General features: G+C 39.4%; 1 protein-coding gene across 1 annotated transcript in view; it reads left to right on the top strand.

Annotated features, from left to right (window-relative positions):
* The window catches only part of KCNH5 (potassium voltage-gated channel subfamily H member 5), a 401,260-nt gene extending 380,485 nt beyond the window's left edge, over nucleotides 1-20,775 (top strand). The window contains exon 11 of the mRNA XM_089687483.1: nucleotides 18,617-20,775. Within this exon, the coding sequence (XP_089543609.1) occupies nucleotides 18,617-19,552 (936 nt within the window). The 3' untranslated portion in view covers nucleotides 19,553-20,775. The remainder of the gene's footprint in view (nucleotides 1-18,616) is intronic.
* The last annotated feature ends 2,031 nt before the right edge of the window (nucleotides 20,776-22,806 follow it).

The following is a 22,806-nucleotide window of genomic DNA, read 5'->3' as shown; positions in this document are numbered from 1 at the left end:
GACATAAATGATTAGCCGGCAGTGTGAACAGCACAAGCAGTGGTAACCTTCTTGTGAAATGATTACATTGCTGCCAAGGCTATTTTGTTGAAACATCTGTCAGCAGTACCGTATGAAGTTCCCAACAGAAGCCACCATAACGTGCAATTATGGGAACATGCTGCAGTTTCCAGCTTTCCCCTCCTGCAGTGTGCCAGCGCTCTCTGTACAATGTGCCTGTCTTCCTATTTTGATCAAGCCGGTGATGATCGGAGATCAGATTCTTGACAACCCGAAGAAATGTTGTGTCAGGCATTTTTTTAGTAAAGGGAAAAAACAAAAAAACCTCAGTCGTCCTCAAGTCTGTCAAGAATGTTCCTTCCAATATTTCCCATCTACTTAAAGATGATGAATTCTCAAGACATTGATAGAAACGTTTACGGGAGGATGAGTTCCTCTGTCGATATGGTGTAGGTTAAGTTGGAAAAAGAAATGTCCATCATTTGTATTTTACATGTGCAAGAAAAAAAGAAATAATGTTTTCGACCAAATAACCATTTCTAAAGCAATTCTAATCTGTTGTTACCAATTCTTGTGAAGAAATAATTAATACATTCACAGCTATTGTGGTAAAAAAATCATCAAGATATTCTTTATTCCAAGTTATAAATTAAAACCTTGAGCATTGAGGGAACACAACCTACCTGGCCAAGGTTATTGCTATAGCACACCAGGCCAGCCTATTAATTGAAGCTGAAGTTCTGGCAAAGATCCAAAGATCCCTCCAATTAAATATGTAACTGCTATGTAATGGTGACAGACTTGGCTTGACCACGCATCATATATAGCTGAAACCAAGTGCTGTATCCTTTGCCTGGCCATAGAATTTAAGTGTTGCTAGATAAATTGAACTGAAACTGCTGTAAAGCAAAAAAGTTGAAGCTTAAAATAAGGTTTTAATTTGAAATTTTCATAAATATGTTAGGGGGCAGTGAAGGCAAAATTATCAGCAAATTAAATTCAGCTTTTATTTTTTCATATTCATATTTTATTGAGCAGCCCAAAAGCCATCACATTCTAAGTACTGTCTATTGCTTGTGAGGGTTGGCTCCAAGCTGGGAGAAATACAGCAATACACATTGTTCACAGGTTGGACAGCTTTAATATTTTCATCTAGTACCTAGTCACTTCAAAACCTCTGCCCTGGTTTGATACAAGGGCAGTGCTGTTGCTGTTGATTGTTCCATATCTTCTTAATTAGGTGTCCTTTTATGACACAGAGAATAGCTGTGATTCAGAGGATCACAGCTATTCTCTGGTCATTCACAGTTTATAACACTCAGGAGAACATGTTCAGCCCTTCACTGGAGATCTCTCCTCTTGTTCAAATGTCCACGCTGATAGGACAGACTGAACCCATAGCCCTTCTGCACATTCTCAGTTTAGTGTGTATTGCTAGAGAGGTTTTGTTTTTACTTGGGAGAGTGCAGGTGATTAGCACAGGGCCAATCAGCAGTGTCCAGACAGAGGTCAGGGGTTTTGCATCTTCCTAGAGCAGAAAGAAAACTCTTCCTACAAGCTTTAACCAGTGCTTAGCTGAAGTCACAAGACTGCTCTAACTGCTGATGAGAAAAGGTATTTAGCAGTTTATATTTACTAAAATAATTGCACTTCCATGTTGTGTGTACTGTGGGAGACCAGATATAGTGAATCAGGCTCCTGGGTTTAGTAACACTTTAACTCAAAAGAAAATTTTAAATTTAACTAGATATAAACATTTCCTGTGGAGTACTAACAACACTGCAAGACCACTGCTGAAATTTCAGCAATGTTGTCAGCTTCAGCATTGCATCTTCCTAAGATGATGTCGCCTATGGGGAGGCTGTTGTCTTCAGTAATGTATATGCATCCCACCCATTCGTTACTGGTCATGTGACCATAGGAAAAACACAAAAAAATTGTATTAACAATTTTTTTTTTTAGAAAAAAGCATGAATTGGTGGTGTTGTGCTGCCCAGTTACTGGTGTTAGATTACCTTGCCTTACCATCTACAATAGGGAACCATTGTTGCTAAAAATATATACTGTGATTGATATATATTATGATACTGATCAGTATTTTTTAATTTCAAATGCGGTTTGTTTATTTTTTTCCATTTAAATGTTGATTAAGCTGTCTAAAAAACAAAACAGTGTAGGGGCCAAACAAATACATTCAGGGCTACTTAAACAGTTGATGCCAACAGTTTTTGTAAAGCTGAACTTTAGACAGCTATACTATAAAAGACATCAATTAATGCATCTCTGTAATCATTAAAGAAATCTTTTAAATGCAAGCAGTGTAAGTGCCTGAACTTGACTCATAGGAAGAGAAAGTATAGTGATAGGGAGATGAGCTCATCACTGGGCTTCTTCTCCTTTCACTGTCTAATCCAGGGTTTCTCAACCAGGGTTCCATGGAACCCTAGGGTTCCTCCAGAGGTTGCTAGGGGTTCCTTGAGCAATGAGCAGTTTCTGCATCTCAAATAAGTTTCCACTGACACCATTGATCTTTTTAGCTATCTGTTGAGATTGGTGAGATTCTCCCCAGTGACCACAAGTATAAGAAGCATTCTTCCCACTGACCGTCACACAGAGGTATTATGAGTTATAGATATAGTACTTTTTAGCAGGGGTTCCCTGAGCCTGGAAAGTTATTTCAAGGGTTCCTCGGAGTTAAAAAGGTTGAGAAAGACTGGTCTAATCTAATGCCCCATACACACTATCTGTTTTTTCATTCAACTTGGTGGGCTGAACAAAAAACCCAAACAACTGAATGATCGCTGTACTAACACAAGCGATGTTAGTACAGTGATCCCCCCCGCAGTGCTATTGTGTTCTGAGAGGGGGACTGTTCCCCCACCAGAACACACCGGTCAGTACTCTCAGCCATTGGCAGAGAGCACTAATCAGAAGCTGATCAGCAGACCTTTTTTGGTCATGCCCTTTCAATAGAAGCCGGACGAACATCCGGCTTCTGTCGGACTGGCTGCTGTACACACAGGCTATTTCTATTGAACTGGTCGATAGCGAGCGATATTTGGTCCACGTGTACGAAGCTTTAGTCTCAGAGGAAGTGGGTTGAATGACGCTGGCTGTTCGACTTAATAGAGTTAGAGTTCATGTAGTGGCAGAAAAGCTTTTGAAATCTCTAAATTGAAAGTAAATATTACAGCACAAGCTGGCTTTTTTATTTTATCTTTTAATGGATTATAAATGTATATCTTTTTGTTTTGGGTGAAATTCTGCTTTAACCACTTGAGCTCTGGGAGGGTTTATCCCCTTCTTGACCAGGCCATTTTTCTGTTATTCAACACTGTGCTACTTTAACTGGCAATTGTGCAGTCATGCGACACTGTACACAAATAATATTTATATAATTTTTCACACAAATAGAGCTTTCTTTTGGTGGTATTTGATCACCACTGGGTTTTTTCTTTTTTTTATAATATAAAATGAAAAAAGACTAAACATTTTGAAAAAATAATATTTTCTACTTAGTTATAAAACATATCCAATAGAAAAAAAATCTAATTTCTTTGCAAATTATGACGAAAATGTATTTTGCTACATGTATGGTATACAAATTTAATTGAGTGTATATTAACTGGTTCGTGTGAACGTTATAGCGTCTAAAAAATATATACATTTGAAAATTGATCAATCCTGATGTACTGACAGCCAATCTCATTAAATGGTAGGGCAGTACAAATACCCCCCAAATTGGCCCTTTTTGGAAAGTGGGCAGTCTTAGGTATTTAATAAGAGGCATATCGTTTGTAATTTTTTGTCACAATTTTTTTGGAAAATGAAGAAATTAAATAAAATCTGTTTCTTTTCATTATTTTGTTTTTTACTTACGCTCATCAGTGCAGTACATCGTCATCATGTGTGGTGTGGCAGTGATCAGGGACAATGACAGGGACAATACTGAATAATTTTTTTATTACATGTTTTAACTTTTTTTTTTTTTTACATTCATTAGAGTAGTTCAGTGTCATCACAGTAACACTGTACTACTCTGAGGGAGGTGTCAAGGATTTTTTTATTTTTTTTTATTTTAAACTTTGCTAGCACAGTGTTGATCACTTTAACAGGAATGTTTTGAACTGTCATGGATGGGCTACATTCATAACAGCTGTGATTACTAGTGGTCTGTGATTGGCTACAGCTAATCACATGGTACAGGGTGCTGTGATTGGCCCAGGTATCATGTGATAGCTGTGGGCCAATCACAGCATCACTGTATAGGAAGCACAGCTGTTATAAATGACATTAATTCATAACAGCTTTGTTGATATTGTGATCATGTGATTGCATAGCCGGGTATTGGGAGCTGCATTTCACTAGACACAGTGGTTGCGGGAGTGGCACGCTGCGTGCCCCAGGTTGGATGACATATATTTACGTCATCCAGCCTGTCCATGCCGCCTGCCCACAGTAAATGTACTGTAGGCAGGTGACAACTGGTTAAAGATGATTTAGACCATGTGAATTGTTGTAAGCCCCCCCCCCCCCCAACACACACACGTAGCACTATAGTATGTCTCAACTTCTGTCATCTAACTTTTGCTTTGTAGATTGTTCTACATGTAAATGTGGTGAAAAATATAAATAGTAGCATGTGAACTTTAAAAAGGGATTATTAAACTGAGTATTAGCTGCATACAATCATCAGAATATCTTATATGCACTCCTTTCTGTAACAGTGATTTTCTAGTTGTTAATCTCTTGACTGTGATTACTCAGCCGGCTGCTGGGCTCTGTCATGAGCTGAGTCAGGCTATCGCTGGCTATTGAATGTTTCTGTCGGCATTGAACAGATGTGCTATTGATTTCACATGATCTGTCAGTTAAAATCTGTATCAGATTTGTCTCAATTGATGCTGATCAGTTGGGTAAAGACCAGAAAAACATCAGTTTCAGAAAACTGATTCTCATAAAAGGCCAGAAAGCAGTACTAGGGACTGACTAAAGTTTTGCAAATGAGAGTGGAGAAATTTGGATTTCTAAAAACTAGAAAATGTATCCTTACTTGCTTATAAGGCCATCATGAAGTTTAGACTTTATGGGACCTTTATGGAATATAGACAAAGTTAGCTTGACTCATGATCCTTCAGAATCACACAACCATGGCCTGGCTAAGCCAAATAAAGGGAAGCTGGGTCTGCAGTGTCAAAGGTGTGGCTCAAAGTCCCATTAGAATCTTGTGCATTACTTGCATTTGTTAAAGTGTGCATGGCCACTCTACTGGCTCTTTTGTCCCCAAAACGTGTGTGAGCTTTTTCAAACACAAAGCGATAAAGGGCTACTTTTGACATTACTTTGTTGGCAAACTGCAAGTCAACAGATCCATAGTGCAGCATATGCAATTTTTTTCTGCATCATGCCCCCAGGCTTAGCTGGTCAGGAAGGTTGGGGATTGACAGCTCTAATCCCGGAAGTGCTCAGAGCTGATTTCTTCTAGGTTTGTTCTTTACAGGGTAGATCAGAAAACTGCTGTTTGCTCATCTCTCTCCTCTCTCCATCCAGACACCTGCCATGAAGGTCCAGGACACCCAGATGAGAGGGGTTGGCCTGGGACACATGGCTTGGGGGTTAAGGTGGCACTTTTCACAGCATGTAGAAGTGATTGGTCAGCTGTAAAGAATCACTTCTACTAGAAATATGACAGCTTAAAGAGACCTTTTTTAGAGCCTGCTCTAAAATGATAGAACATTCAAGTCCTTTCAATGCTTACTTGCTAAGTTTTTACCTTTCTATATTTTTTTAATTCACTTCCAATGTGCCCTTTAAACATGCTAGCAAATGAGATTACTCCAGAAAAAGTCAATTCTCTAGCACATGCCCCTCACATCTTTCATACCATAGTCCTTTCCTCTTCTGGAAACGTCTAATTTCTCTTTCCTCTTATTAACCAGCCCAGGGAGTAGCAAAGACCAGTGCTATAGAGCACAACTCTAAGTCTGCACAGAGGCTGCTGACATCACATACAAGATGGCGGCTGCCAGCAGCTTTCTCAGGGCTTTACATGTCCACCCAAGAGAAGCTTATACATGTACAGTCAGGTCCATAAATATTGGGACATTGACACAATTCTAACATTTTTGGCTCTATACACCACCACAATGGATTTGAAATTGAACGAACAAGATGTGCTTTAACTGCAGACTGTCAGCTTTAATTTGAGGGTATTTACATCCAAATCAGGTGAACAGTGTAGGAATTACAACAGTTTGCATATGTGCCTCCCACTTGTTAAGGGATCAAAAGTAATGGGACAGAATAATAATCATAAATCAAACTTTAACTTTTTAATACTTGGTTGCAAATCCTTTGCAGTCAATTACAGCCTGAAGTCTGGAACGCATAGACATCACCAGATGCTGGGTTTCATCCCTGGTGATGCTCTGCCAGGCCTCTACTGCAACTGTCTTCAGTTCCTGCTTGTTCTTGGGGCATTTTCCCTTCAGTTTTGTCTTCAGCTAGTGAAATGCATGCTCAATCGGATTCAGGTCAGGTGATTGACTTGGCCATTGCATAACATTCCACTTCTTACCCTTAAAAAACTCTTTGGTTGCTTTTGCAGTATGCTTTGGGTCATTGTTCATCTGCACTCTGAAGCGGCGTCCAATGAGTTCTGAAGCATTTGGCTGAATATGAGCAGATAATATTGCCCGAAACACTTCAGAATTCATCCTGCTGCTTTTGTCAGCAGTCACATCATCAATAAATACAAGAGAACCAATTCCATTGGCAGCCATACATGCCCACGCCATGACACTACCACCACCATGCTTCACTGATGAGGTGGTATGCTTAGGATCATGAGCAGTTCCTTTCCTTCTCCATACTCTTCTCTTCCCATCACTCTGGTACAAGTTGATCTTGGTCTCATCTGTCCATAGGATGTTGTTCCAGAACTGTGAAGGCTTTTTTAGATGTCGTTTGGCAAACTCTAATCTGGCCTTCCTGTTTTTGAGGCTCACCAATGGTTAACATTTTGTGGTGAACCCTCTGTATTCACGCTGGTGAAGTCTTCTCTTGATTGTTGACTTTAACACACATACACCTACCTCCTGGAGAGTGTTCTTGATCTGGCCAACTGTTGTAAAGGGTGTTTTCTTCACCAGGGAAAGAATTCTTCGGTCATCCACCACAGTTGTTTTCCGTGGTCTTCCGGGTCTTTTGGTGTTGCAGAGCTCACCGGTCCATTCCTTCTTTTTAAGAATGTTCCAGACAGTTGTTTTGGCCACGCCTAATGTTTTTGCTATCTCTCTGATGGGTCTGTTTTGTTTTTTCAGCCTAATGATGGCTTGCTTCACTGATAGTGACAGCTCTTTGGATCTCATATTGATAGTTGGCAGCAACAGATTCCAAATGCAAATAGCACATTTGAAATGAACTCTGGACCTTTTATCTGCTCATTGTAATTGGGATAATGAGGGAATAACACACACCTGGCCATGGAACAGCTGAGAAGCCAATTGTCCCATTACATTTGGTCCCTTAACAAGTGGGAGGCACATATGCAAACTGTTGTAATTCCTACACCGTTCACCTGATTTGGATGTAAATACCCTCAAATTAAAGCTGACAGTCTGCAGTTAAAGCACATCTTGTTCGTTTCATTTCAAATCCATTGTGGTGGTGTATAGAGCCAAAAATGTTAGAATTGTGTCAATGTCCCAATATTTATGGACCTGACTGTAAATGACATGTATAAAATATACTAAGTTAATTTTATGGTAAGATTCTTGTTGAAATGGGCCAACCCCCACATACTTTGCCTTGCTTCGGACTCCAACATACCTCTTTCCTTATAACAGTGCCTTACCTCTTACTTGACCTCCCACTGTGTATCACTTTCAACTTGCATCTATCCAAACCCAAAACTATTATCTTAATTGTACAGTACAGGATACAGGCAAGGTATTCATATACCATGGGTTATAGGATCATACCTTGAAGTGATTGGACACTAGCATACTTTTTAAGACACCTACCTTAGGCGTCTCCCCTATAACCACTCCACTGAGTCCTCCGTTTTTTGCTAGTGTCTGTTCTTCTTGGAAAAATCAGCTTCACTAATTAAAGAATAAGTTCACTTTTTGAAGAAAAAAAAATTCACAGATTTTGCAGGTAACAAAAATGATTTTTTTTCCTAAGGAGCCTGCAGAGCATTGCACCTGCGATCAGCAGATCACAGGTGCAATGTCAGACTCCTGCAGACTCTCAGGATAGCGGTCTGTACCTTTTTATGGGCAGGCAATTACTTGAGAGCAGGAAGATCAATGAACAACAAGAGTGCTCAATAGCACCCTCGTAGCTCATTGAGAACTACAAGTCATCGGAGCTCCACATAGTCACAAATGTTTTCAAATCCTTTAATTACTTTTTAAATTATTTTTTTCTTAATTATTTTATCTTATGATTCTTCAATTAACCTTCAATGTCTTCTACTGTCTACATATGTCCACCATGATGGACAAAGCCTAGATTTCATATATAGTCATGGTATTTCTGACCATTACTGTGCAAAATGGGGTATAGATAGAATGTAATCACTTCCCAGTGGAAACTTTTCAAACTTGGTGCTAAAATTCAACCACTCAGAGCTTAGTGTCAGGTGGATGACCAGGTGTGTTACATCACACTATTAGTCACACTTTAAAGCCACTTACGCCTAGAGCCCTTATGAGGTATTCAGGCAACTCCTCGCCTTAAGGATTCGTTGCAAGACGGTGTACAACTGGGTTACCATGTGCTCCTTCCAGCCACACTTACCCTGCCTCCCACTCTACTCCATGAGTTCCCCATCAGGGAATACCTCACTTGTTATATAAAACAATATAAACAGCGCAAATCAAAAAACCCAAATCATATAAATAATAATACCTTCAAATAATAAGTGCAAAAAAAATACACATATAAATTTAAAATAAATATATTAAAAAGATTTTAAAATAAAAATAAAGTGTCCACAGAGATATAAAGTCCTTTTTCCCAAATTCCTTTGTGCTTCAACCCAAAAAAAAAAAAAAAACTTTCTCCTTTGAATATGTGATTCCACGATCCACCAGTGCTGCAACCAACATAAACCGCATTCACCAGATACTGGTGATTTGCACACCTTTTAGGACTTTTAGGGATCCTATACCCCCTCTACAGCCTCCAGGACTCCATTCCACCAGATATGGATCAGTTTCTCCCTTCAATCACTCCTGATGTATCCTTCCTCCCAGCGCCACAATTGTGCAAGAAAAAAAATGTATATAGTGTAATATTGCTAATACTTTTTTATATTATTAATAATAATACCAGGCCACTCACATTTTGCAAATCCAATAAAAGCATTTGTTTATTTGCCTTCAAAACAGCCAAACATTGTTCCCATAGAGTCCACAGACAGCTTCAGAAACCTCACAGACTTCTAGCAGAGGGTGACAGAGTGTCTCTCTAACCAATATCAAAGATGGCCTCTTGGAACGCACTACTCAGCATGCGTTCCACTCACCGGAAGTTGCGTAGGACGGAGAGACAGCAGACCGGAAGTGCGTCAACAGGTTTCACCCCTCCCACAGGGTGTTCTCAAGACACACACCTACAGTCTCCAGCTTCTTAAATACCAATACAAAGACCATCCCCTCTCTTCCCATAAGTCAATTGGTCCCCCTGAATGTATTACCACGCTGTCATCCTATGCTCACATACTGCAAAATTCCTTTACATAAATTGGAATAGACACATGGTACAGACCTATTCCCCATCCTTAATCTAAACCATATATGTTAATTACAACATATGAATCAGGACCATTTTCTAGAACCACTGGATGTTCAGGCTAATGAAAGCCATAAAACAAATTAACAGAATTAAAATACTCTAAAGCTTTTTATTAAATAGAATGAAAATATATATATATATATATATATATATATATATATATATATATATATATATAAAACAAAAAACGGAAAACTCTTGGGATAGTGCAGATTGATTCTCTTCCATCTAACCATGCCCCTTAGGTACAATAAGACCTATAAAAACTTGCATAACATTCTCTATTCATGAACCGATATAATGTGCAGTCTGTAATGACAGAGTCAGTCTTGAATAGATTCTTATGCCCCAGAAATATTTGCTTAACTATATGCAGTGGTAAACACAAAAAATGGGCTAACCTTGTGGTTGACCCTACCATCTCTGTCCTGAACAAAAATCTCACTGTACTGCATTATTGAAGATGTTCTGTCTCTAAGATTCTAGTGACAGAAAATTTGAAATGCTTTTGAAAGCTCTTTAACCTGCTATTTATGTATCTGGACAAGAACAATGAATAACCAATGTGATCCTGTATTTTATCAGGACAAACCTGCTCTCCAGCCCCTTCCTGCACCTAGATTACTTGGGTCTGATCCTGTATACATCCCAGGTAAAGATCAATATGTTCCACAACAATGATCCAAAAGGAATCCCACAGTGAGATTCACTATGAAAGTATTGGGGTTAGTGGTTTCCTTTTGCAATGCAGTTCCTTTCACACAATTGCATTCAACAAATCTCGAACAGAACATTCTGTCAATATGGAAAAAGAAGACTCTTTCCCTGGACTTACCTATGCTCCTATCCAGCCAAATATGAACTTCCTTTTCCTGGTGGATCACCACTCCAGCTCTAACAATCCCAGAAATTGCTCTGAGCCTCATATTCTGGCCTTCTTGCAAACAGGTCTTGGTCCGAATCTAGTTCTTAGCACCCTAAAAGGGCAGGTATTGAAAACATGTATTCAAGGTGTTTCTTGTATTAGCCCCCTGGGACTGTTATTTGGTTCTCTTTGCCCAGAAGAAACTACCCATTAATCCCATCAGGGACAGGGGCGGACTGACCATTTGGAAACTCGGGCACTGCCCGAGGGCCTGGGGTTCTGTATGGGGCCCCATGAGATGCTCCTGGTACCTTTTTCATAGGCTTTTTTGAGTTTGGGCAAGGACACAGGGGCCCCATGATCCCCTATTGGCCGGGGGGCCCATGAGTTGCCAGTCCGCCCCTGATCAGGGATATTCCCTTAGAGTTTTTTTCCAACAAAGTAGGAATGTAGCCATCATGTATGCCAGAAGTGCCTCTGAACTAGCAGCTCTTTCCTGTAAAGAGCCTTTCCACATACTTCACTGCAATAAGGCTGTATTACACTCAAAGCTATCTTTTCTTCCAAAGGTGGTTTCAGCATTCAGTGGAGACATTTTTCTTCCATCTTTGTGCCTTACTCTTAAGTATCCAAAGGAAGTCTCTCTATATTGTCTGGACATAATTAGAACCATTACAATGTACCTAAAAGGTACTGGGTCCATTGTACAAAAAGATTCACTGTTTGGTCTTTCCTTAGGACCTCACAAGGGGCACCCTACTTTTAAATCCAATACTGCATGGTGGATCAAGAACTTGATTACAAGAGCATTCACTTTTAAACAAAAACCTCCTCCTGTGCTGTTGTGTGCCCCCGCCACCAGATCTGTAGGTGTGTCTCGGGCCTTTAGGCACTAAGCCTCTATTTGTACAACTGTGTAAGTCCACCATCTGGTCCTTTCTTCATACTTTCTCAAATTTTTACCAGGTGCATGCCACGTCTTCTGCAAATGCAGCTTTTGGCCACAAGGATCTTGCAGTGGCATTTTGAACTTGGGTCTTGGACCCCTGTTTTTTGGGCCCTTTGTGGCAGTTCCATTTGTCCAGTTGCCCACCCTATGTATTCATTGCTTGGAGATGTCCCATGGTGTATGAATAAATTGCCTGTGTCCTGTATTGTACGATTAAGATAAGAGGAAATCTGACTTACTTGTAAATTTGATATCTTAAAAGTACAGCATATGATACATTACACCCTCCCCAAACTCTCCTAATACACATGATCAGAAAATCGTACAAAAAATACCACTTTCGAAGCAATCATACAATAATCTGATTGCTAGTACACAGCTTTTGTCCAAAATTATTTGAAGGGACAAGCATGAAAATGTTTCTTGTATGGTACCAGATCGTACGGTTTTGGTACGGTTTTTGTCCGAAAGTACAATAAAAATACATTATATCACTTCCAAATTTTTATTCTGTCATACAAGAATTTTCATAACTTTAGTAACCTTTTCACTTTCGATATGAGACTAGCATGCAAAAAAAAAAAAAAGGACGATAGCTTATCTGATATTCTCATCGTGTGTACAGGGCTTTACAAAATAGAGGACTCACAAAGTGGGGTAGGGTTATAGCGGAGGTACCCCAGGGGGCATGTCCTCAAAAGATGGCCAGTGTCCAGTCATCTGAAGGTACAAGCCTATAACCCATGCTGAATGAATAAGCTGCCTGTGTCCTGTACTGTACTCCAAAATACAACACTCAAGATTTATAATCAAGTCAAAATTCCTCAACCTTTTTCATCGTCGATGGCGCAAGGAAGTGTTAAACACGCTTCTTTTTCCTGTTTCCCTTCATTATCATGTAGATACATCAATAACTAAACATTAAGAAGCCTCTCCAAAGTGAAGAATCAGAGCAAGTGCTCCCTTTGGAAAAATTAAGTTTTGATCCTGCACCGGACAACTTGAAATTTTGGATTTTCCCATTACTTTCAGTGCCGGTGACAGCAGTCACCAGGATAAATGACTACATAACAGGGATACAAGCAGAAATAATAACAGATGTTCTAACCCCCTTACCACTCAAAAATGATTTAGCTGTAGAAACACTTTAGGAGATTTACTAAAAATGGAGCACTCACAATCTGGTGCAGCTGTGCATGGTAGCCAATCAGCTTCTAACTTCAGATTGTTCGATTAAACTTTGACAAAACCTGAAAGCTGATTGGTTTCTATGCAGAGCTGCACCAGATTGTGCACTCTCCAGTTATAGTAAATTCTCCCCTAAGAATTTAAAATACATTTAACAATAGTAAATCTACCGTGCAAATACTAAAAATTCACTAAAGGAGTAGTTACAGCCTGCATTAATTGCAATAGGCTAATCTAATTAATATTACAGCCGGCAATTAAATGCGTTAAATAAAATCAATGAATTTATCATGATGTCCATAACTGCACTACTGCGTTAAGTCGATGTCATGTTAATTATGCTGTTGCAAGGTACAGTTACGATGCATTATTTATCAGCTTATCAATTATGCATCCATGCAGTACTCATAAACTGGGACATTAACGCTCTACTTAATTAGCCAAACACGCTCGTCTGCCTCATGCTTTTTGTTTAAAATGACAATAATAAAAAGCCATTATTTTTTAAGACTGGAATTCATGAACAGGTGGAAGGAAATGATCAACCAACGAATAAACAATCAGCACAATTTACTGAAATGGTTGACATTTACAGACCTGTTGTGGAACAAAAAGTTTAATGCTAATAAACTTTTAAAATTTTGTGGATTTATGCACAGGCTACTTTAATCTGTATTTTGCTTAATGGCAGTAGCCATCACAAGATTAAATTATGTTAAAGCCGAATTGCCTGCAGATATAAAAATCACAAATGAAAGCAGCTAGGTAATCATTATTACATTATTAGAAGTGTTTTCTTTTAATGCATCTAACACAGGCATTTGAATTTGACTTAGGCTGGCTATTTATCATAAGATTTCTCCAACCACACTAAGCAGTGCAGAGAGATGAATCACCCACTGCGGCTCTTGTATTCCAACAGCTGGAGCTGCTGGCTCTCAAAGTATGCAAACAGTGACTGCATCTGATTGTATGTAGGTACAGTTCAGGTGAAAGTTTTCCACTAGGTTCATTCAATTTTCCAACTAAAGGAAAGGGCTGACATGTCCTTATCTCTTCATCTTCATCATGTGGGGGAGGGGAGAATTAATAGTTTAAAGAAGATATCTAGGAAGGAAAATATTCTTTGGTGCAACTCAAATTAAGTAACACTGCATTTCTGGCAAGATCAAAGGTTATTTTCTGTATGTAATATAAGAAACGGCTTGAGCAAACGACCCCTCTACACCTACTGGTGTCTGACGTTATTGACCAAGCTCCTACCCTATCAAACTGACTCTTGAGCTGATGCATTCTCTAGTACTGCCACTGGCACATTCTTACAAGTGACAGAATTGTGAATATGACATGGTCTTGTAAGTGAAGGTTACAGGAAGGGCAATTGCGTGGGGCTACAAGACTCATTAATGTAAGGGTTAATGTTAAGGCTATAGGGAGGGTTAGTTTGATGGTTAGTATGGGGAGAGGGGCTTAGAATAGGGCATCACTCTCTGCACTGAAAACTACCAGTGACAATTTACCAGCACTGAAAGTTAGATATTTCAGGGTAGAGTTAATAAATCTGAACTCAGAATCTGGTGCAGCTGTACATAGTAGCCAATCAGCTTCTAACTTATTGCTTTGGCAATACAACCTGGAAGACGATTGGTTTCTATGCAGAGTTGCACCAGATTTTGCACTCTCTGGTTTAAGTAATTTACCCCCATTGTCCTTTATGGGCTTGATTGAGTCCTCAAGTAAGATGCCAAGTAACACTTGCAGCAGGACACATACCAACAGTGGTGTGCAAAACGCACTTTAAGAAATGCAAATCTACCATATTGCATTTCTTTTTATACTTTGTGTTGGCAAGAAAGAAAAATAAATAAAAGAATCAATATGTAGTTAGACAGGCCCACTAGAGACACACATTTCCCGCATCCTGGCCTTGCAGTAGCTACGCAGGCTACATTGTCTGTAATGACTCCCCTGGGCATATACAGAATGTAGTGTTTGAGTTGGTTGATAGTACATTTCAGTACATTAAGCTTACAGAGTCAAGGGACTGAAGTAGAAAATAGAAGCCATCCTGACAGTAAATTGTTTAATATCTATTCTCTCCCTTCAGGCTTTTTTTATGCAGTTGAGGAAATTAATTGAACTCTTAAGTTTATGTAATGCATCAAAAAGCTGAAGGAGAAATGTGAATTAAAGTGTGCCTGATGCCTGCACACACTGCAAGGAAGCTATTTTGTGGGTCGAGGGCTAGCTGTTGCAGAATATTTTTTGAGTAAAATGAATGGTTTTGCTTTGTCAACATTTTGCCAAAATTCACCATTTCAGTGAAATACGTTTGGAATAAATGGAGAAGGCAAAATTAGGATGGTTTTAGATAATGTGGTGACCTTTGAATGACTACTGAGAGTTATGGCAGCCTTTTAAAGCTACATTCACAGCTATGCATTTTTGATGCACATTGAAATGGCATGTCAACACGTATAAATGTGTTAATGCATGTATTGACATGCAATTTGCCGTTCAACAAAGGCCGGATTTCAGGCTAGGCTGCATAGGTAGTGGCCTAGGTGCAGAGACACTGGGGGTGGCATTGACCACCTAAGTCACTGTCAAATCTGGCCCTTCTTGTACCGCACATTACAACATGCATTTCCATTGTTGTGTGTTGACATGTGTTCTCCCATGTGTTTCCATTAATTTCAGTGGAAAATGTGTGTGCCTTAAAAGTAAGACTTGACCTTTGGTGAAGTTGTCCTTTAATGAATTCTCCCCATCTCCCTGAGTGCAGCCTACACAATAACATGCTTACCGTTAGTTCTGATCCAGCGATGTTCACAGTGCAGCCCTGTGTGGTACTGCACAACCTTCTCAAAAACCTCTTCACACTAAACTTGAGTGCCATGTCCCTTTTCATTCCTATGGGACAGCCGTACTCTGTAGAACAGCTGGAAGCCTCCATGGGTGCCTGCATATAGTCCATCCCCCAAGCAGTCATACTTATCCAGCTACACTCTCTAAGAGCTTACCAGTACTGCTGGAGCCCTCATTAATGAAGTAGGCTTCCAAGTATGGAGAAGCATGTGACCATGCATGGGCCTAAGCAGCCAATCACCAGGTCCAAACATTGTCACATGGGGAAGTGCCATATCATCCCCATTTCTAGGCTCCAATAGCAGGCATGCTCCAGTGGAAAGTATACATGCCTGGGGAAGTTTAAAGACAGTCACCTATACTTAACCTCAATTTACTGAGCTATTACTGTCCCAAAAGCAAAATTAAAACTAGGAGACAATACATATTAACCTTTCTAAAAGCATTTTCTGTCTTCCAGGGTAACAGTTCTGCCCATTAAACCATAGTTTCCTACAGTCTTGCCTCCTAATATTGCTGTACAAATATTCATATAGGATGATGGTTGTTCTTTAACAAGACTTAAAAAGTTATTCAAGCCCAAACATTTTTTGGATAGTGTAGGGAAGGGTTAGAAGAGATTTTCACTCTCCTGTCCAAATATGAGGGCAATCTCCAAAAATAGGGGGCCCAGACAACAATCAAATCCAGCAGTGCTCTTAACCCTTACCCTTATTTTTTGAAAGTGTTACTAAACCCACAACCAACAGTAAAATCAGTCTGTATATGCAGTAAAGCATGATTATACTCACTGTGGAACCTAAGGGGTTAATCCTCTGCATTGTGTAAAAAGGCTGTATGATTCTGTTTTCTCTGCCCCTCCTCTTGTTCAAATGTCCACGTCTTATCTCCTGATAAGACAGACTGAACCCGTAACCACATGCTCAGTTTAGTGTGTATTGCTAGAGAGGGTTTTTTTTTTTCCTTGGGAGAGTGCATGTAATCAGCAGAGGGCCAATCAGCACTGTGCAGACAGAGGTCAGGGGTTTTGCATCCTCCTAGAGCAGAAAGAAAACTCCTCCTACAAGCTTTAACCAGTGCTCTGCTGAACACTGATAGAAGTCACAAGACTGTTCTAACTGCTGATGAGAAAAGGTATTTAGCAGTTTATATTTACTAAAATAATTGCATTTCCATGTTGTGTATACTGTGGGAGACCAGATATAGTGAATGCAGGGTCCTGGGTTTAGTAACACTTTATAATGTCCTTTTATTTGTATGCGTCCCTGTTGGAAGGATTTCTCCGTGTCCCCCAAAATCCAGCCCACGGGGAAACAAACAGCAATAAAGAAACTGACTATGAAAATGTTGGTTTGAGATGTGCTCAAAGCATTGCAGGCTTAAAAAAATGCAAATCCAAGGTCATTCTTTACTTTCCTACTCCTTTCTTTTACGGCATTATGTCTGCTTAATGATAAGTACACTTTAAAAGTACCAGTCAATATAGATAATATAGGGAGACTGTAGGGTGTGGGTCAGTCCTGCTTTTATTTTTTTTCTACGTTCATAAGATTTTAAATGGATATTTTATTACGGTTTTTCTACTATATCTAAACCATCTTTGTTTTACAGATATTTAATACATAACAGGATTCCCAGAGCAGTATAGGTTATCCAAACAGGGCTGCAGTGATTGCTTGCTTGAGGCTTGTTTTGTCCGATTGAAACCTCAGTTGGAGACATCTGATACACACAAAATGTTTTTTTTAAAGTCCTAACCATAAAAAAGAAAGTAGATAAAAAACCACTGTACATTCCCTGCTTAATTTAGATCGTGACCTGCAAATTGAGGTCAAATATTAGTGCAGATTATTTTACATCTTTCTAGCTACCAAAAGATAAAGGAATATATACATAAATATTTAAATATCTGATCTCTCCTCAGTCAGTGACAAAAACAATTGAAGAGGTGATGATCCAGCTTCTTGGAAAACTGTAGCACAGGGTTTATTTCAAATAACTTTGCAAGAGGTTTCTTGGCACCCAGCAATTTAAGGCATTTATTTGAAAAATAAAAAACTCCATCATTTGTTGAGCTCATTAAGGGGATAATGAACCGTAGACAAAAACTTTAATAATGTAATGATAGCATGCGCTACTGGTAATTGAGCAGATAATACTGTAGACTGTAACCCTTCATTTACACAGGATCATCAAGATTACAAAATTGGTATGGTAAATTTCTAAAATAAGTAATTTATGAAACATTTCTTGAACTATAAATTCTTCAAAGAGATTCTGTAACCAACTTTTTTGTGCACTTGCTTGAAAATTTGACTCAAGTAAAATCCAGTTCCATCGCACAGCCTCCTCCCTCCTTGCATGTCATAGCCCTCTCCTCTTCTGTATACTGTCTGTGCTGGCCCAGCTCTTCCATCCCATCCTTCATAACCTTTCATGTAGTAGCCAGCTGAGAAGTGAATGGGAATATTATAGAGTGTCAGTTGATGTGACAGCTCAGAGCCTGCTAACATTATATTCAAGTTGGTAGTGCCTAACAGAAGTCTCAGGGCTTTTTAATGCTACATAAGACATAAAGAATAATAGATGCACATATAAGAAGATTTTAGTTGAAACAGTTTGACCAACAGGGTCACTTTAAGATGCCTTAAAATGTTCATTTTTCTGTTCTTTTCAGCCTTGTCACAGCAGTATACGCTGCACAGTTCTAGAATAGGGAAAGAATATGCACTATAATAAAATAGATTTTTTTTTTTAATCCAACTGCTTATTACAGCATTTTGGTCTCCTGCCTTGGAGCAATGAATTTATAAATAAATAGGAAACCACAGTGTACATTTTCTAGCCAAGCATGTCCTATTTCTTTTAGCAGAAAACACAGAAGCAACCTTATTTTTGTAATGACTTTTCCTTTGCTTCTTTTTTGTATCTCGTTCCATTAGATTGTGTTCCGAAAAATCAGTGATGTCAAGAAAGAAGAAGAGGAGCGGCAACGGCAGAAAAATGAAGTGACCCTCACCATCCCCGTAGACCACCCGGTACGGAAGCTCTTTCAGAAATTCAAACAGCAGAAAGAGTTACGAAACCAGGGCTCGGCGCACACTGACCTGGAAAGGAACCAGCTCCAAGTCGAGAATCGTTCCATGCACAATGGAGCTGTCATTACTGGCACCAGTGTTGTAACCGTGTCCCAGATAACTCCCATTCAGACGTCTCTTTCTTACATTAGAACCAACGAGTCTTTAAAGCAGAACAACAGGGATGCAATAGAGATGAAGCCAAATGGTGGCAGTGACTCAAAATGTCTTAAAGTTACTAGCCCCATACGCGTCAAGAATGCTAATGCCAAGGGTTGGCTGAGATTAAAAAATAACATGCAGGCCCATGAAGAGAAAAAAGAGGACTGGAATAATGTCACAAAGGCAGAATCCATGGGTTTGCTGTCAGACGACCCAAAATGCATTGACCCAGAGAGCGGGGTATCTAAAAATCCCTTGCGGAAAACAGACTCATGTGATAGTGGTATAACAAAAAGTGACCTTCGGCTGGACAAAGCAGGGGAAACGCGTAGCCCGCTTGAGCACAGCCCGATTCAAGCTGATGCAAAGCACCCTTTTTATCCTATCCCTGAACAGGCCTTACAGACCACTCTGCAAGAAGTCAAACACGAGCTTAAGGATGACATTCAGTTGTTAAGCTCTCGCATGTCTGCCCTTGAACAGCAGGTGGCGGAAATCCTAAAACTATTGTCAGAGAGGAAAACACCCTTGACACCCCCCAAAACTCCATCCAGTCCCCTTCAGATACCATGTCAGGATATTTTTAGCGTTTCCAGGCCGGTAACCCCGGATTCTGAAAAGGACGAGATACATGTATAACGTATATTGTACATGAGTGTGAGTGTATGGGTGCATATACGCACATGTGGTAGGCATATATATGGATATATGCAGTCATAAATAATGTTAAAGTGCATTGTTCACTCTAAGCTGACTGAACTGGAATAATCATGGTAAACGTGGATCTTTAATCCATTCTGTTAGGTTGCACTAGATATCAATTTCTCTTTGAAGTATTTTTAGAGTGGAAAAAAGGCCTCACACTATTAAAATAGCTTTGGGTTAAGGGTTATGAGCACCTGTTGGATGAAGTACTTATTGCTAGAACCCATGAGGAAGGCACTCTATTCTTCTGGCCAACCATATAGATAGTCAGAGTTGTGGTCAGATTTTGCCCCTGGCTACTTGTAGATAAAAAAAAGGGACAGGTGATCAATGAAATTACTTCATAACAATGAAAACTTCGTAATTCAGGGAACCAGCTAAATACACAGGGCAAATCATATATGTGAACCCTTAAATCTTCCAAAGGAATTAGAGATTTGTGTAGATGGTCATATGCCTCGGCCACACTGTATAGCCAGCCCCTATTTCCTGGATGACCCTTACAGCTGCACATTGGACAATAAATCAGCATTAATGCATCTGTCCAGTAAGCAGAAAGTGACCACAGGAAGCTGTAAAAGCTGAACCACAAAACAGTGGTGTCCTCCTCTTGACTATGCATTGTGGCTGAGGAAAAGAAGTGTTTAAAAAAAAAAACTGTTCGGCCAGTGTTCATTATTAACTGGTTATTTAACGGGTTGCTTGGAGTCCCAGGCTAAAAAATTATTTCATTTGAAGGTTAAAGAATCAATTTGTACATCCCAGCCGCTAAGGCTTCTTGTACAAGAGCCTACTCTGACCGCCAGCCACTGGGAAACACAAATCACAGCAAAAACGCGGTACCGCGGTTGCTGTGTTTTTACTGCGTATTACGTTTTCCCGCAGTCAGTGGTCAAAATGTTCTTATCCTGAACGTGATTCTTTCACGTTCAGGAAAGGGAGGTTTACCCTCACCTTAACACGGCAGCTCTTAAACTCAGCTACATAGACACACACGTTTTAATGGAGTTGAGTTTAGGAGATTTGGCAAAAAAATGTAGTTTCGGTTGCATTCATTCATTTAAGAATTTCGTTTAGTCATGTTATTTGTTATGTTGAACCAATTTGCTTTCGGAATTTGTTTTGCATCTCCAGCATTTGTTTTGTATATTTGTTGGTCTGGGTGGATTCAAAAAAACATTTTTGGAGATTGCTAAATACAGTATTTTGGGTGGATTTGATATTCATATACAGTAAATCAAAACTATTCAGAACAATTCAGTGTTTTCAGACACAACGGAATAATTAATGCAAAATTCGACAGCCCTGAAGTTTTAAAACTTAGGAACTGCATTAGACTGTGGAACTGAACTGACTGACTGTGACATCTACAAATTTAATTTAAATCCCTACTTTACTCAAATCTAAATGATTGAACAAATTCAAAAATTCTATTAATTTCCCCATGGACCTGAACTACTATGGCATCATGTGATGTCATCCTAATGAAACATGCATTCATTAATTTCGTTAGAACTTATTTCTTATTCGGTGACATCCTTTACTATGTCAGTCTGGAGATTTGTATACATCCGAATCTCTGGAAAACAAATTTTTGTTCAAATTGTTTTGTTACAAAAAGAAATGCACAAGTCTACTAAAGAACTTAATAGGACTCTACAGTATATCTACCAATTCTGAGGTCAGATTCGCATGCTAACTTCAAGATGAGGTTCAGGCATATTGCCTATTATTTTTTATAGCAGGACCCCATCTTCCCTGGTACATGAACCCTGTTTTCATGAAGCTACGAAGCACCTGAGCTGAGTGATTCTACGTGGACCATTGGAAGGCCAGAGAATAGACTGCTTTCTGTATCGTGAGTGTACAGCATACTTTTGAGTTTTTGTGCTACAAAAGGCTAGAAGTGAATTTATCCTTAAGCATAACTTCACATAGCAGGTGCTCTAAATCCCAGCCTACCTGAAGCTAAAAGGTCTGGCCTAGCATTCCTATCTACTAGTAATAATAGAGTTCATCATTTAGGGTAGGCATTCTGCATCTCTCCAGCAACTGATCACCACTATTCCATGACAGCCAGTGGATATTAGGGGCCTGTGGTTCCTCAGAAACTGGAGAGGTATGAGTTGCATCCATCTCATGGCTTAGAGGGAACATTGCTTCAGCATAACTTGAATATATTATTTTATCAATTTTCAATGTGTAAATATTGCATGTCCAGCTGGATACTGGCCTGCCAAAGATAAAACTCCTTAATCTAGATATGGCTTGTAAAATATGCAGTTGACTGCATGCGTTCTTTACGTTAATTTATATTCTTAATTACACTATTTATATAATAAAAAGGCAATGTTATATTTAACTATCAGGGTCCATCCTGCCAATATTGCTAGGAAAAGTCACAAGACCTAAAGCTTGTAACAGGAGACATTTCTTTTTGGAGCTCTTCAATAACAAGCTTAAATAAACCTTAAGTAGATAGTTGAGGGGTTAAAGAGGTACTCCACTAGCAGAGACTGCTTAAGATCTCTCCATGTAGGTCCTTCCCCTCTAGCACTGACTTTTGCTGTTGACATGACAGTAGTGTTCAGGTAGAACCTGGGTAGTGGTTGAGCTGTCAATGAAAAGCTTCCACTCTTGCTTTGGAGTAGGATACTACATGGAGGAGTCTTTAGCCACTTTAGAAATAAAACCTTAAAACGTGTGCAGGCTAAAGGATGAAAATGTCTTACTGTAGTTTAATGTGGAAAAACGATGCTTATAGAAAACGTTTCCCATTGTTCCTTATCTCAATCTCAGTTGAAACTCCAGTCTACTGTGAGTGGTTGCTAGTATCAGACTCCTGGGGAGGGTTTTAGTTCCAGAGGCATGCATGTGCAATGTAAAGCCCAATTGCATTTGTAATTTATAAAGCCCAAAAGGCTAAAGGTTCATCAGAACAAAAGGTGTGCAAAGTCTTAAAGTTGGTTTTCATAGAAAGCAGCTACAGCCTGAGTAGAACAGCTTGTCCAGATTGCAGTGGAGAATGACCCTTGTGTAGATGTAGTGATCTCTCTGTGGAGGTTGGACACACCTCTGCTCAGACCTATAGCTCTTCAATCAACAAACTTAATGCTCTCTTCTGATTGGATAGCTTAAGCTCTGACTTGGGAGTCCAACCTCTGCAGAGAGACATCTGCCTCCTTACA

The sequence above is a fragment of the Staurois parvus genome, unplaced genomic scaffold (genome assembly GCF_062004578.1).
Source record: "Staurois parvus isolate SC_StPar_1 unplaced genomic scaffold, SC_StPar_1.0 ptg000426l, whole genome shotgun sequence".
Taxonomy (NCBI): domain Eukaryota; kingdom Metazoa; phylum Chordata; class Amphibia; order Anura; family Ranidae; genus Staurois; species Staurois parvus.
Note: the sequence above shows the minus strand (reverse complement) of the source record. Positions and strands in the feature narration are given on the sequence as shown.